This window comes from Panthera onca, chromosome B3 (genome assembly GCF_046562875.1).
Source record: "Panthera onca isolate mPanOnc1 chromosome B3, mPanOnc1 haplotype 2, whole genome shotgun sequence".
In the NCBI taxonomy this organism is placed as follows: Eukaryota; Metazoa; Chordata; class Mammalia; order Carnivora; family Felidae; genus Panthera; species Panthera onca.
This window is the reverse complement of record NC_138344.1, coordinates 1307953-1323579: the sequence shown is the minus strand read 5'-3', so window position 1 is coordinate 1323579 and position 15627 is coordinate 1307953. Positions and strand designations below refer to the sequence as shown.

Here is a 15627-nt window from a genome sequence, read left to right as displayed (position 1 = left end):
CGAGCACAGGGGCGGGGCTGGTCCGAGAGATGGCGGCGGCGACGGCCGTGAGCAGCGCCAAGCGGAGCCTGCGGGCCGAGCTGAAGCAGCGTCTGCGGGCGATGAGCGCCGAGGAGCGGCTGCGTCAGTCCCAACTCTTGGCCCAGAAGGTGCGAGACCGCGGGGACCGCCAGCACTGCGGGCCGCTCCACTCACGGAACGGCCCTGCGCCTCTGGGCTGGCGGCTCTGCGCAGGCGCAGGCCCCGGCGCGCGCACGTCGGCACGGGCGCGCGTGCGCCCCCGCAGGTGCCATAAAGACCCTTCCCCCCCTCCCAGGCGCGAGCACGTCCCCTCCGCGGGTGCCGGGGCCATCCCCCGGGCGCGCGCACGTCCCCCTCACGTGCCGTCAGGACGATCCCGGGCGCGCGCACGGTTCTCCGGGGGCGCGCACGACCCTCCGACCCGGCCCCTCACTAAGAGGGGGTCCCGGGCCGAGGAGGGCCAGGGTGGAGGTGGATGGCGGCCCGCCGAGGTGAGAGCAAGGTGGAAGCAGGAAGTTCTGGCGGGCTGAGCGGTGGGCTGAGCGGTGGGCGCGGAGCAAGGGGGTCCCCGCGAGTGGCCGGGAGCCGTGGACGCGCAGCGGGAGTCCAGCCGCTTCAGGGACGCGGGCGGAGAAGCGCGTGGCCGCTTCCGACGGGCGTCCGGTGCCCTGTCCCCGCGCGCTGCCCCGGGGTCGGGGAGGCGGGGCGGGTCCGCGCGTCCAGACGGGTCCGCCCCCCGCCTCCCCCCCTGGTTCTGACGGGCGCCCGAGCTCCCTGCGAGCGGCAGGCGGTCCCTCCTGGAGGTGCCTGCAGCGAGCTGCGCCGCCAGAGTTCCTTCATCGCCCTGCCCGCTCTGTCAGCCACCTATTCCTTACGTGCAAGGTCCCCTTGGGTTAGTGGAGCAAAGCAAGCCCCCCCCCCCCATCTCCTTGCACGTAGGTGTGCGGGGCTGGGGTGTCCTGGCGCACCGAGGTGTCCGAGCTGCTACCTACGAGAGGCGCTGGCGGGTGCCCTGTGCGCGCAGACGGGTACGGGAGCCCAGCCTGGCTCGCAGGTGCCCGATCTTAGCGGGTTAGCTTGCGCATGGGAACGCACTCTGTGGTCCGCACTTTCCAGTGTGCGGGGTTGCAGGGATGAAAACCGTCTGGTCGTTGCTCTGAAGGAGAGTCTGCAAGAGGCAACAGACTCGTGAATAAAGACTCGCAGTGCTCCCAGATGCGTGATGTCGAAACTCGGGGGAGGGGCTGTGCTGTAGGAAGATGTTTGAGATGCACTTGTTAGTCTAAGATGACTTTTGTCAGGGGAAGGGAAGATGGCACGTGCAGGAGTATTTTGGTAAGAGAGGGAAGGGCACAATTGGACCCGGCCTTTGGAGCGCCACAGATCTGGATTTAATCTGGCCCCACTGTATTTTAGCCGTATGGGGCCGTGGCCAAGTCTCCTAGTCTTTCCCAGGGTCTGGTTCCTTACCCATTAAAGGGATGACGTCATCCTTGTAGGCCTATTGTAAATGTTTAAACAGGTGTGTAAAGGGTACATTCAGTGCTTCACATGTTTGTTTGTTTTGTTTGTTTTTGAAAGACCTTATTTTATTTCTTTGAGGAGAGGAAGAATCTCAAGCAGGCTCCTCGCGGGGCTTGATCCCACAACCACAACAAGATCATGGCCTGAACTGAAATCAAGGGTCAGCCGCCCAACCGAGCCACCCAAGCACCCCTAAAGATTTTATTTTTGAGTCATCCCTACACCCAAGGTGGGTCTGGAACTCACAGCGCCAGCTCCACCAGCTGAGCCAGCCAGGCTCCCCAACACATGTGTTTGATAGATCCTTTAGGAAAAGCACATTGGCAGCATTTGGGAGACCGGAGTCAGTGCAGTGAGAATCAGCAGGACCTGGGAACTGGTCAGATAAAGGGTAGCACTGGAAAAGGAGGGCAGTCGCCTGTGGTTTCAGAATTCAGAGATAGGGGTTTAACGTCACTAAGCACGAAGCATGTAGGAGTTGGTGCAGAATTTGGAGTGGCATGGGGAAAATAAAGTTCATTCTGTCTGCCTGTATATTAGAGTTCATAAATTTCAGGTGGGAAGAGTAGCTCTGCAGACGTAGAGCCAGTGACAGAATAGGGTGACAACTGAGAACTGGCCTCAGAAGAAAGAAAAGTTGAAAAGCAGACCATGACCCTCAGTAATAAATACATTTTACCGCCTACAAATACACACATATATGAAATGTTTCACAGCCCAGTGTTTCACGATTGTTACTATACACTGTGAACTTTAATATACTCTACTTTATTTAAAAGTGCTGATTGTAAGTAACCTGCTATTGATTCTGTGACCAACCAATGGATCATGGCCGAAAACATCAATGTGCTGTGATTAGAACGGTGTTTGCTATAGTGCATGTTCAAGAAAGGTATTAAATGATCCCTTTCTCTCAATGATTTTCTTTTACAAGGCATATTTATTCTTAATGACACAGCACCTTTTTTATAATTTAGAAATTTATCGGAAAAGCAATGTATGGTAAAGAATTTCAACCTTACGCCATAGCTTGACTTCCCAACCAAATAAGATGAGGAAATTAGTGCCCTGTACTCACTTTGTCTTGTCCATCTGCCTCTTTCTTTCTTTCTTTCTTTCTTTCTTTCTTTCTTTCTTTCTTTCTTTCTTTTCCTTTCTCTTCTCTTCTTGTCTCGTCTCGTCTCTTCTCTTCTCTTCTCCGAGAAAAAGAGCAAGAGAGCACAAATGGGGGAGAGGGGCAGAGGGGAGAGGGAGAGAGAATCCCAAGCAGGCTCCACACTTCGTGCAGAGTATGATGTGGGGCTCAATCCCATGTCCCTGGGATCATGACCTGAGCTGAAGTCAAGAGTTGGATGCTCAGCCAACTGAGCCACCCAGGAGCCCCATATCTGCTAATTTCTGACTCCTGTATCATTTTTCTTAAATTGTCAAGTTTCATAATATTTGTATTCTGTTTTATAATTACAGTGAGTCTACTGAGCATTTTCTGTGGCTGACTGCCAAATTTGGATTTTAAGTAAATAGTATTTACGATATTTCGGTTATATATGTGGTATTCACTGTAGAACTGAGTTGTATGGTTGTACAAAAAGGATATATAATTCTGTCATGAGATATGTGTGGCTAGGTGGAGAATGTTTCAAGTGTCATTACCAAATCCTTTCTCTTTTGTTATGCTCTAAAATTGCTCAAAATCATGACATGCTTTAGTCTGTTCCTATTTGGAGTATACATTTCTAATTTACCTCTTTTTTTCAAGGAGTTTTTGATTGCCTTTAATTTTCCTTTTTGGCAAAACAAGAATATGCCTTTATCTTGTTAGTAGATTCTTTTTCATTTTGTCTGTTAAAAGAAATCCATTTTCTTGAAAGCACTCTATAGCCCCCTGTTCCCTCTGGTCTAGCCCATTGCATAGCCATTGTCCTGGGGTTTCTCTTACCCTACTTCTGAGTTAGAGCTGTTGCTTGAACCCATTGTTTTCTTGTTGGATTTCTTCCTTCCTTCCTTCCTTCCTTCCTTCCCATCTTATTAGAGTATATTCTCAAGTAATTTTTTTGTTTGTTTTAGAAAATATCTAAGGGCGTAAACTTTTAAAGACTTTATACATTAGAAAATGTCTTTACCCTCATATTTGATTGATGGTTTGAATTTCAAGTTTAAAAATATTTTTCTTTGTTCTGCTCAGCACCCATGACCTCCATTCATTCTGAAGACTGGTATCTTTATCTTTTGTATCTTAGATTATTTCTTTTTCTTTGTGCCTTTCTATAATTACTGTTAATCAAATAGTAAAAGTCATATGTCAGCTTTCTGTGTTTCTTAAACAGATTTTTCTTTTACTTTCCTCATTTCTTTGCCTTTTTCTCCCACTTTAAGGCTTTCTCCTGGATTTTTTAAAAAAAAATGCTTATTTATTTTCAGAGAGAGAATGTGAGTGAAGAGTGGGGGAGGGGCAGTGAGAGAGGGAGAGAGAAACCCAAGCAGGCTCTGTGCTGATGCGGGGCTCTAACTCATGAACCGTGAGGTCATGACTTAAGTTGAAACCAAGAGTTGGACACTTAACCTACTAAGCCACCCAGGCGCCCCTCTCCTGAATTTTTAAATTTTGGTGTTCTTAATTTTAATTTTCTTTTTTTTTTTTTTTTTAACGTTTATTTATTTTTGAGACACAGAGAGACAGAGCCTGAACAGGGGAGGAGCAGAGAGAGAGAGAGACACAGAATCTGAAACAGGCCCCAGGCTCTGAGCCGTCAGCACAGAGCCCGATGCGGGGCTCGAACTCACAGACCGTGAGATCATGACCTGAGCCGAAGTCAGACGCTTAACCGACCAAGCCACCCAGGCGCCCCTTAATTTTAATTTTCAAGTATTATTTCTTAATCTCTGATTGCTTTCTTTCCATAGCTGTCTGTTGTTATTTTATAGATGCAACTATCTTCTTGAATTTGTCTGAGATAACTAATTAGAATTAAAAAATTCCCCATTCTCTGAATTATCTCAGTTTCCTGCTGGATCATCTCCGCCTCCTTAGTCCTTCTATTTTGTGTTTTAGCTTCCTAGGATGTTTGATGAATCTTTATTGTGGGTGCGTGTTTATGAGTGAGGGCATGACAGCTCCTGGGTCTCTCCTTTGCCTTTTGTGGTCACTTTGGGAGGAGTGGGTCCTGCCTGACCTATGGCCACGTCCTCTGAGTGCTGTGTCTGTTGCTGTTTGTGTAAATAGCGCCCATGTGCACCGTCTCACAGAAATTAGTCGAGTCTCCGTTCTCTTGTTCTCAGTGTTATAATGGCTTTCTCTTTTTGTGCTTTTTTACTGTCCGATAAATGAGATTTTTAAAAGCAAGAAAGATAAATGTGTATGCATAGTCTCACACTGAATTTTAACCGATGTTTATTTCTGCTTAATCAGCTTGTGATGTTTTATATTCTCTTTAAAGAGAACACGAGGGGTCCCTGGGTGGCTCAGTCGGTTAAGCGTCCGACTTCAGCTCAGGTCATGATCTCATGGTCCATGAGTTCGAGCCCCGCGTCGGGCTCTGTGCTGACAACTCAGAGCCTGGAGCCTGCTTTGGATTCTGTGTCTCCCTCTCTCTGTGACCCTCCCCCATTCATGCTCTGTCTCTCTCTGTCTCAAAAATAAATAAACATTAAAAAAAAAAATAAAGAGAACACGATAGACCTTGACTTTCTCAGAAACGACTTGCGTGCCAGAAGCCTCAGGTCTGCCCATGATCTGGGTTTCACATTTGTTTTGTTTTGTTTTGTTTTGTTTTGTTTTGCCTTATTTTAGCCTCATGACAGCTTTGTGACTTCTCGGAGACGGAGTGAACTTCCTTCCTTGACACCGGTCTGCTGTGCTCCATCTACTGAATTTCTATGTGCTCCTTTCTGTTAGGAATAACTCGACTTTCTGTGCCTGTCTGTTTCTGCCAGTCACGTTGATAGGCCTCGGGGGCAGCATCTTTTTCTTCTGAGCTCGGAGGAACAGAAAAGGAAGGGAACAAGAGCAAAAGGGGAGCCAGGAGCTAACTTCCGAGTCTGGGGCAGTTCTGAGATTGTAACTGTTGTGTGGCTGGCACAGCTCTGCCCTCTCTGCCCGATGCACCATTAAACTGAGCAGGAAGGAGCAGGAAGGCGTTCTCTGACTCGGGGCCGCCTTCGCACAACTTGGCACTTGTGTCTGGAAGGACTTCACCTCTCCAGGATCCGCCCCCCATCTCTGTGCCACTTTAACACCCATGTGAACAGAAGAGGTGTAGGCGATGGGACGGAGGTGGACAGAGCTGAGAGAATTACAGGGCGTGTCCTCTGCTCCCAGGAGCCTGCGGACTGGTTAGAATACCACCGATTAGTAACCAATCCGATCCTACATAACTGTTAGGTTGTACGTGAACTTTTAAGTGTTGTAAGTGCTCTGCAGAAGTCAGGAGAAGCGAGGGCTTGAGTTGGCTTAAATGGGCAGAATTTTGGAGGGGAGAAGCCTGGCTGTCCAGGCAGTCGTGGGAGCCGAGGTTCAGAGTTAACCCCAGACAGAGCTTGGGATGACCGGAGGTGGCCGCAGCAGGTGGCTGGAGGCCAAGCCCGGAATTCTCCGCACAGACAGCAGGCCCCACGGCGACTCTGTAATGAGTTTTCAGTCCTAGAGGAGGCGGGCCAGAGAGGCCAGAGCCGTCAGAGAGGTGGTTGCCGTCTCAGAACCAAGCGCTAGGCTTCAGGACGCAGCACTGTCTGACCCCCCTCCACCTCTCTGTGTTCTTTTGCGGCCTTGGGTTTGGGTAGTTGAAGAAGCTGGAGAAGTGCAAGCTCAGAGAGAAGGGGGCACGTGCAAAATGTATCGGGGGAGCCGCTGGATTTTACAAGTGTAATCTTGGAGAAAAAGGGTAATTGTCATCATTTCCCATTTAGGTGATAGCTCACAGTCAGTATCAGAAGTCGAAAAGAATCTCCATCTTTCTGAGCATGCCAGACGAAGTCGAGACAGAAGAGATCATCAGGGACATTTTCCGGCAAGGGAAGACCTGCTTCGTCCCACGGTACCGGTTCCAGAACAACCACATGGACATGCTGAGACTGACGTCCCCCGACGAAATTTCGTTACTTCCCAGGACGTCCTGGAATATCCTTCAGCCTGGAGAGGATGAGGTCCGGGAGGAAGCCTTGTCCACAGGCGAGTGTTAATGGTATTGGGACTGGCACGTGAGCGTGCTGTGGGACTGTGGCCCACTGGTCGTGTGCGGGTCACTGGGGGTCGATTTTCTTACCGGGATGAGCCCTGTGGTGCTTACATTCCAAGACACCCTTGTTAGCTGGCTTAGGGTGAGATGCCCTCTAAGCCGTCAGGTGCCAGCCCTGAGAGGAGTGCGGTTGCCTCTTCTCAGACTCTTGCCCTTGTGCGTTGAATTAGACCTTGTCCCCGAGTAAGGTGATCGTTTCCCGTGATTTCCGTGATGGGCTGTGAATTAATGGGCGCATTTCCATTCACGCTAGAAGCTTTCACCTCTCCAGGCAGCTGCCTTGTGGACATCGCCTCTTGGATGTCACGTGGGCCTCTCAAACACAGCGTCTTCCAGACGCAGTCACGTTCCCTCAGCCCCTTCCGCCATGTGTCTCTCTGGGCGTGGCACCGGCCGTGCTACCGTCAGCCACCCAGCTGACCGCGCAGGGGTCTCTAGGTCAGCCTTGCTTGCTCTTTCCCTCTCACGCCTGTCATGTGGTCTCGCGCCGAGTCCCCACGTTCGTACCTGCTGTATCGAACATGCCGCTCCCCCCCGCCCCCCTGCGCTACGCCGCCAGGACGTCCCGGCCACCGGCTTGTCGCGACGGCCTCCTCGCTGCTCTTTCTCGCCGCACAGTGTATCCCCTCCTCCCCTGTCGGTCCACTCTCTGCACAGTAAGTGAAGCGAGACTCCTGAAACGCAGATCTGACCGTTTCTGTCCCCTGGGTAAAGTCTCTCGGTGACTTCTGCTGCCCGCCCTTTCGTGGAAGGGAACGCCCCTCAACGAGGCTCTTCCCGATGCGCCCTGCGCTGCCGTCGTTTTCACCTCTTTCTCCTCCCGCCTGCATAAGCCACGTTCCGGCCCCTCTGAGTGTCTCTGCCTCCCGCCCCTGCTCTGCCTTCTCTACCACAGGACCTTTACACATGCTCTTCCCTTCCCACAGTCACTCGGGAGATTTAATCATTAGGAAGCAGCCAAAGAGCTAAGGACAAAACGAGCTAAGAGTCCTAGTTTGTAACACCGAGGCTCAAACCTTTCTTCAAGGTATATTTTTAAGACTTCAGTGGTTGGAAGGAAACCCAAAGCAGCGTTGTGCCCTTGCCTCTCAATTTCTGTTCTCTTCCAGTGTAACCCCGTAACCTACAAAATCAATAAGATGGGGCGGGAGGGGATTGAGTCAGGGCTCGTGGTATTCGGGGGGTTCCCTACTCTGCTTCCTTAACCTCCCCCTGTTGTCCAGTCCTGCCCTTTGCCAGACATTTAGGCACCAAGGGTACACTCAGACCACCTCCCTGCTGGCCCTGCACAGTAGAGCAGACGAGTGCCAACGTTATCAGACTCTCGTGTTTTTAAGGGGAAAGATTGCAAGCATTTTAAGACCGTGAGACGATGAGCGGGTGCGGTATATCTCGGGGACGGCCCAGGCATAGAAGATGAGGCCCTGACGTTGCTCAGACTTAATGCAGCCGCGTCTCCAGACTCGCAGGCTTGAGGGTGGGACCCAGGACGGTCCACTTCTGTCTGACTCTGTGTTAACTGCTCCTCCAGTGCTCACATCACCTCCGTAACGCCCCTGCTGAAATTCTGGAGGCCGAGCCCACTGTCTTTGCTCTGTCCATTCTGCGGCGCGTTCCTTAGGCTGAGCTAAAATGCATCAGCCTGAACTTCTATGCTTTTGTTCTATTTCTACGTAAGTACAGCGGCTGGAAAAGTAAGGACGAAGCGTGATCTTTCCTCCTAATTTAGTTGCACTTCCTGGTTAGATAAACTCAGGCCAAGTAAGTGAGCTAACTCATTATGTGTGGTTTTTAGCACGTGGCTCGCATGACTTGGCACGTGGACAGAGTTACTCGTTTTACTATCAGCTCATTGCTAGCCAAGGATATAGCATTTTGGTAATTTCTAGCAAATGTTTCACGAGCATCTGCGTTGTGTGAGACACTGTTAGGTCTGCAGAGACGAGGTCCTGGACTTCAGGGGGCTCACACTCTAACTGGGGCGACAGCAAGCGTATGTACGTAGAAAAATACCCCAGCCTGCAGTGTATGTCAGATCCAAGCATCAGATGCAAAAGGTACAGAACGTTACGAATGTAGACGTTCAGGGCTTGGCTCTGAGTAGAAGGAAGCCTACCCAAGACACTCCACTGTTTCCTCCTCCGTGGCGTCTCCACGCCGTGGTTGTGGGACCAGCTGCAACCCCCTGAGGGTTCTTGGCAGGTGCTTGCAGTCTGGGTTGCAAGGGGACAGGGGATTACGGCTGGTTTCTCGAACTGCCGCCTGGGAGGGGAGGCTCTTCGCTGCTGTCGGGAGAGGTGTTTGAGCAGGCAGCCTCCGCCTTTTGTTATCTGCCCGCGTCGCACTCCGGACGCGGGTGTCCCCGGTATCAGCCGCTAACAACGGGCCAGCTTTGGGGGAAGTACAAATCTCGCTTCACAGCGCGTGGGACGAGCTGATTAGAGCTCAGACCGCCGTCCCGCCGTAGCTCCCGTAGCCGGTTTATCTTCCGGGTTTGCTCGAGTCATCGCTGCTTAGAAAGGAGTGACCTGAGCAAAGGTCCACCTGGGGTTTGCTACCTAACAAAATAGCAGATTGCTAAGTGGAGTAGAGGGGCCGCCTCTCTGCTGAACTTCTCCTCAGAGTGAGGGCTGCTCAGGCAACTAGGTTAGCCAGGAGTCTTTCCACGGAGAGTACGTGATCTGAGTCAACCTGGCTTAACGGAAAAGGGGATTTTATTGGCTCAGAGACTGAGAAATCCACAGAAGGGGGAGCTTTTGATACACTAGACCGAGTGATCAGGGTCAACTCTGGCTCTGCTGTGTGACTCCGCTGTCATCTGTGTGTTCCAGTTGCTACATGGTGGCCCGTGGTGGCCTATGGTGGCCCGTGGCAGCTTTGGGTTCCACAGCACGCTTGCTGTTAGCACTCACGGAAGAAAGGAGCAAGTTTCCCAGTAAAATCCTGCTCTTATGCTTGCTGACCCAGGTTGGGTCAGATGGCCTTTCCCAAATCGGTCACCGTGGCCAGGGACGTGGACTGGGCCAGCTCCCTCATGCCCTCCCGGTGCCATTTCCTGCGACCGGGGAGAAGGATGTGCTTCCTGGTAGGGGGTGCTGTGCTAACCACTGAGCTGACGTGACAGTTGGGTGGGTGACCCCCTACGGGGAAGAGTAGTGCGGTTTGAGAGCAAGGGGAGCAGGGGCCGGAGCATCCACGTTCACTGCCACAGGCACTGCTGTCCTTCCTGAAATCTGCAGAGGACAGCATGCTGCCGTGTCCTCACTGTCGGCCTTTGTGTTTTATTTCTGATCTTTCCAGAGGCTCTGTGCGTGGGTGCCGAGTCCTCACGGAACGATCACAAAGAAGACTTTCCATCCCAACCCAAACCCTCCACGGTAGTGGCGTGGGACCCTGCCGGGGACACGGTCTTGAGCGTGTGGCGTGTGGCCTGCGGCTTCCAGCTGGGTTGTTCGTGCTCTGTGCTTCCGGGCGGGCTATGGCTGCTTTGCTGAAAGTAACGCCCGTGAAACCGACCCCGTTTCTTTCTTTAATAGGGTTGCACGGCCTCTGAAAGAATGTGGTAAGGAGAGTGGGTTTGAATTTCATCGAGGCGTCTGACTGAGTCATGATGTCCTTGAGGACAAGCTGGCTAAATTCAGACGGATGATAGTACTCTATTCAGAAAATACGTATTGAGCGCCTGGTCTGTGCGGGTGTGATGGGGGCACAGCAGGGAACGGGGCGGACCTGTCCTCACCGCTGGGGAGCCGGCAGCTGTCCTCGCGTGCTGGCCTCTCACTGGGCTCTCTGTCCCTCTCAGCTCCCCCACTGTCCCCGAACTTGAGCATTTGCGTAAGTTCCTTCTGATCATTCCCGCTGTGCTTTTCACATTTCTGGGAGAAGCCGGTTTGTGGACGTAGGATGCTCCTGGTCTGTTTTGCACCCTCCCAGGTGTTCAGATAGCGCCAGAGTTTACTGTGCAGTTTTTCATCACCTGTTTCTGATTCTAGTTTGGGGGAATCTTCTGTCCACCGTTTTGAGTCTTCATTTCAGTTCCTTTGGAATGAATTTCGAATTGGTTCCTGGACATATTAATTTTCCTAAAATACCTTTGGGGATAGGTCACCTGCCCTGTTCACGCCTCTTCCCCGGATGCTGGATGGGCCTGAGCTCCCGAGCAGACCACGGTTCCTGCCAGCTAGTTCTGGCCAGAGGAAGGGACATTGGGTAGAATTTGAATATTCAGGCCACCCCCTGGGCCTTACCTGCCCTCCCACCTTGACCCCGGCTTCTCTGTGCCACTCCTCTGCTTTGGCCGGAGCGTCTGCTGGAAGCCAGCCTTTCCCAGCGGTCAGACCATAGGTTGGAGTCCGATAAACCGGGTGTGCGTTCTAATCTGGCTGCTTGCTGACTGACTGGAAAGGTGGCTCGCGTCCTTTGAGCTCCAGTCTTCTCCTCCACAGACGGATGTCGCGGAGCCGCTTCCGCGAGATGGCGTCAGTCGGTGCCGCTGATCTCGCTGCCGGTGACCCGTCGTCCGCAGGCACGCCGCGCGCGTCACCGTGACACCCGCGTCCGCTGTGTTTCCGGGCTGGAATGTCTTCCGTGTTTGTTCCTTCAAGGCCGTGTCTTTTAGTCTAGTGCTTACGCTCCCTGCCTTTGGAGGCAGACTGATCCGAGTTGGAATCTAGGCTTGACCATGTGGGAAGTTACCTGCCTCTCAAAGCACGTGTTTTTTTCATGCGACAGTTGCGGGAGGGGGGACGTGACGATGTGCAGGAAGTGCCTCGTGCAGCCCCTCGCGAGGGGGTCCCCAGACGTGGCAGTTACGATTCCGGAGCTCAGCTACCTTTCCACACCTCCCCCGGCTGCCCCCCGCTACCCAGTCCCCTTCTCTAATTCCCACTCACCTGGCTTCTGACACATGCTCCCTGTTTTGTTAATTCTCCTTGGGGTACATTTTTTTTTTATTGCTGACGGACTTTGTGAAATTGTGATTGATAATAAGAAATACGTATACTTGCTCTTTGGCCCTGGTTTCTGGCACAGAGCTCCTAAAACCCGTGGAGTGTCCTGAGTGGTAAGAGTGATAAAGGTGTGTCAGTATTCATCAGTATTCAGCCCCGCCCCAGTGTATGTTAATGACATCATGTTCCAGTGCACCCAGGGATGGGGGCTGCTCACCGGGGAACCAGTCGCGTCTCTGGAGGGCTGGAACTTTCAGGCCAGGGAGGCCAGTGGCCAGTGATTCAATCGCACCTATGTCTTGAAGCTCCCGTGAGAACCCAAGAGGACGGGTTCAGAGAGCTTCTGGGTTGGTGAACGGAGGGAGCTTTGGGAGAGCGGTGCACCTGGAGAGGGCAGGAAAGTCTTGTGCCCATCCCCACACCCAGCCCTCTGCACCTCTTCTGTCTGGCTGCTCCTGAGTTACATCATACTTTTTTAAAAATTAAAAAAAAATGTTTTTTAACTTAAATTCAAGTTAGTTAACGTACCGTATAGTATTGGTCTCAGGAATAGACCCCAGTGATTCATCACTCACATACAACACCCGGGGCCCATCCCAACAGGTGGCCTCCTTGATGCCCGTCCCCCATCCAGCCCATCCCCCCACCCAACACCCCCCCCCCCAGCGGCCCTCAGTTTGCTCTCTGCCTTTAAGAGTCTTGTGGTTTGCCTCCCTCTCTGTTTTTATCTTATTTTTGCTTCCCTTCCCCTGTACCTCCCTTCTACCTCCACACTGTTTTCTAGAGCAGCTGCACCAGTGTGCATTCCCACCAACAGTGCAAGAGGGTTCCCCTTTCTCTGCATCCTCACCAGCACCCGCTGTTTCCTGAATTGTTCATTTTAGCCATTCTGACAGGTGTGAGGTAGTATCTCCTTGTGGTTTTGATTTGAATTTCCCTGATGATGAGTGATGTTGAGCATCTTTTCATGTGTCTGTCGGCGGTCTGGATGTCTTCTTTGGAGAAGTGTCTACTATTCATGTCTTCTGCTCATTTCCTCACTGGATTACTTGTTTTTTGGGTGTTAAGTTTGTTAAGTTCCTTATAGACGTTGGATACTAACTTATCCAATATGTCATTTGCAAATATCTTCTCCCATTTCATTGATTGCCTTTAGTTTTGTTGATTGTTTCCTTCCTGTGCAGAAGCTTTTTATCTTGATGAGGTCCGTAAGCCAGTAACCTAGTAGGTAAACTGTTTCTCGGAATTCTGTGAGCTGCTCTAGGAAATTAACCAAACCCAAGAAGGGGCTGTGGGAACCTGTGATGTATAAGCCCATGTGTGAGAGGTACAGGTCACAGCTGGGACTTTTAGTGGCATCTGAAGCAGGGACAGTCGTAGGGGCCTGGATCCTTTACTCGTGGCATCTGACGCTGTCCCCAGGTAGATAGAGTCGGAACCGATTTGCATCGAAGGGCATCTGTCCGGGGTCAGTGAGTTGCTTGGTGGAAAGAACACACACCGGCACTTGATTCGGGAAGAGCAGACCTTCTCCTAAGTCGCGAGCTGCTGGTCAGGGGTACAGGTTCGTGCGATGGGGCCAGCGCTGTTACTGTAAAGCCAGAGAATGCTTATGTAAGTTCACGGATGGCCAGTATTTTATATCCGGTAAAGAAAGGCTGGATTTTAAAAATGATTAGAAGCATGTACCTAGGGGCACTTAAAGAAGTATGTCAGAAGTAGTTGTTTTATAAGATGCCGTGTCATTGTTGTTTGGTGCTTGTGAGTAAAGGGTTAACGCGGGTCCTGGGCCGCAGTCGCGTTGGAGTGGATCTCGTCCCAGCACTGCTTTGGGGAGGCTGCGGAGTGAAGGTCCAGGTGGAATGTTCTCCCTGCCTCGTCTGCTGTTGCTTCCGTACCCAGGTTGGGAGCCCTGAGTGGGCTGCCTTGGGTCTGGGCCTCCGTTCGTGTAAATTATCACGACTGAAAATAAAGCAACTGTGATTTTGGACGAGTTCCTGCATGTCATGTGTGCCCCTGTGGGACTGGGGTGACGTCCGCACGGACGGTTGGCCCTGCGGCCCTCACGTGGCTGCCTCCAGGGCACGTGGGCAGGTAATGACGCGGCCACGTCACCTGCTCTGTTTTCCACTCCAGCGCCCGTCCAGGTGCCCTTTCCTTCCGGGCGCCCCATTCACCCAGAGCGCGCCGCGACCCGGCCGTCCCCTCTTCTCCTGGCACCTGCCAGGTGGGCACCATTGCTCACGGAGCGAGTGATCCCGGGAGGACTCCCGCCCTCCCGGGGAAGAGCTTGCGTCAAGTTGCTGTGTCTGAAAGTACGCTGGTCTTCGGGCTGAGAAGCTTTTCCTTCAGGCACCTTATCAAGTACACACACGGGAAGAACGGCGGGGCCTTCATCCGGGCACCCAGTGCTCTGGGGACGGACTTCTTGGGGCTGTTCTGGAACCGACGGTCTGTCTCCTGCAGGACAGAACATACTGTCATCCCACACGCCACTCATTGCCTCCTGGTGAACGCCCAGCCCGGTAAGACGGCAGCTTCCTCGGGGGCCTCGGCCCGTCATTCTTGCCCAGCTGGGCTAGCCCGCCACCCGCTGTGTCCCGGCACAGGGGTCCAAGGAGCCACCCAACACTTTCTGTCACTAAAGGATGAGCCCAGGTGACAGACTCCCCACAGGTGGAACCTCTGCCGTCTTGTATTCTGTTTGGGGAAAATGGGTTGTTTTTGCCATTTCCTTTCCTCTGCGTCCTTCTGCCTCTGGTCCCGGTGGTTGCGCGTTCCTGTCTGTCACCGTGAAATCATTCTTGAGCCTTAAATTCTCGCTGGCGTCGTCCACGTCACCTGTATCGACTTTACTTCCTGTAAAAGATAAAGTGAACGTGCTTATTCTTCCTGGTTTTTATCAACATAACCTGGGATTTTAAAATCAATAATAGTCATAATTCAAAGATGTGTGTCTGTTCGTTAAGGCATGTGTTTTTCACATTTGATTATTTACTTACTGCGTTAGTAAAGGACAGTCATTTTTTTTTTTTTTTTTTTAATTTTTTTTTTTTCAACGTTTATTTATTTTTGGGACAGAGAGAGACAGAGCATGAATGGGGGAGGAACAGAGAGAGAGGGAGACACAGAATCGGAAACAGGCTCCAGGCTCCGAGCCGTCAGCCCAGAGCCTGACGCGGGGCTCGAACTCACGTACCGCGAGATCGTGACCTGGCTGAAGTCGGACGCTTAACCGACTGCGCCACCCAGGCGCCCCAAGGACAGTCATTTAAACTCAACCCTAAAGTTGCACAGATTCGTCATTCCCTGCTTCTGCTTTTAAGCTGTGCCTTCCTTATTATTGATTTCTATGTTTTTATTAATTTCTTCACCAGATGGAGAATTCCTTTAATTTTTTTTCAGTGTGGTGTTTTCAGAATGCTTATTATTATTATTATTATTATTATTATTTTATTGATATTGTCTCTGTACACGTCAGGGGATTCTAGAATGGGGACTGAATTGTTGGGTCACCCTGGTTTTCCCGCTCGTGATTCTAGACCAGGGATCGGCCAACATTTTCCATCAGGTGCCGTGGCGTGAACGTTAGAGGCTATGCAGGGGTCAGGCGGTGGGGCTCCTGGGCTGGTGAAGGCGGTCCTGGCTCCACCAAGGGGAAGGGCAGGACGGACGCCAGAGGAGAGCGGATGTTCAGACGGACAAGAAGCCCCTGCCGTACTCAGCCGTGGCCGACTCCGTGTCGGACGCCGCAGGCCCGTTTCCTGAAGAAGCGTGCACATCCTGCACGCGGAGGTGAACTGTATCCTGTAGGTGCTGGGGAGTTCTGAGATACTTTAGCCGGGGGTGGGGGTGGGGGGCGTGACACGGACAGTCTCTGTTTTGGGAAGATTGTTCTG

The 15627-nt window shown here is 52.0% G+C and overlaps 1 protein-coding gene across 2 annotated transcripts in view; it reads left to right on the top strand.

The window, feature by feature from the left end:
* The first annotated feature begins 1 nt into the window (after position 1).
* MTHFS (methenyltetrahydrofolate synthetase) overlaps positions 2–15627 on the top strand; it is a 33774-nt gene continuing 18148 nt past the window's right edge. Inside the window, exons 1-2 of one of the 2 annotated variants that reach the window (XM_060617493.3) lie at positions 2–149; positions 6451–6712. In XM_060617493.3, the coding sequence (XP_060473476.3) occupies positions 30–149; positions 6451–6712 (382 nt within the window). In that variant the 5' untranslated portion in view covers positions 2–29. Of the gene's footprint in view, positions 150–407; positions 513–6450; positions 6713–15627 lie in introns of those variants that run through there. The other variant, XM_060617495.3, reaches the window with a different exon arrangement.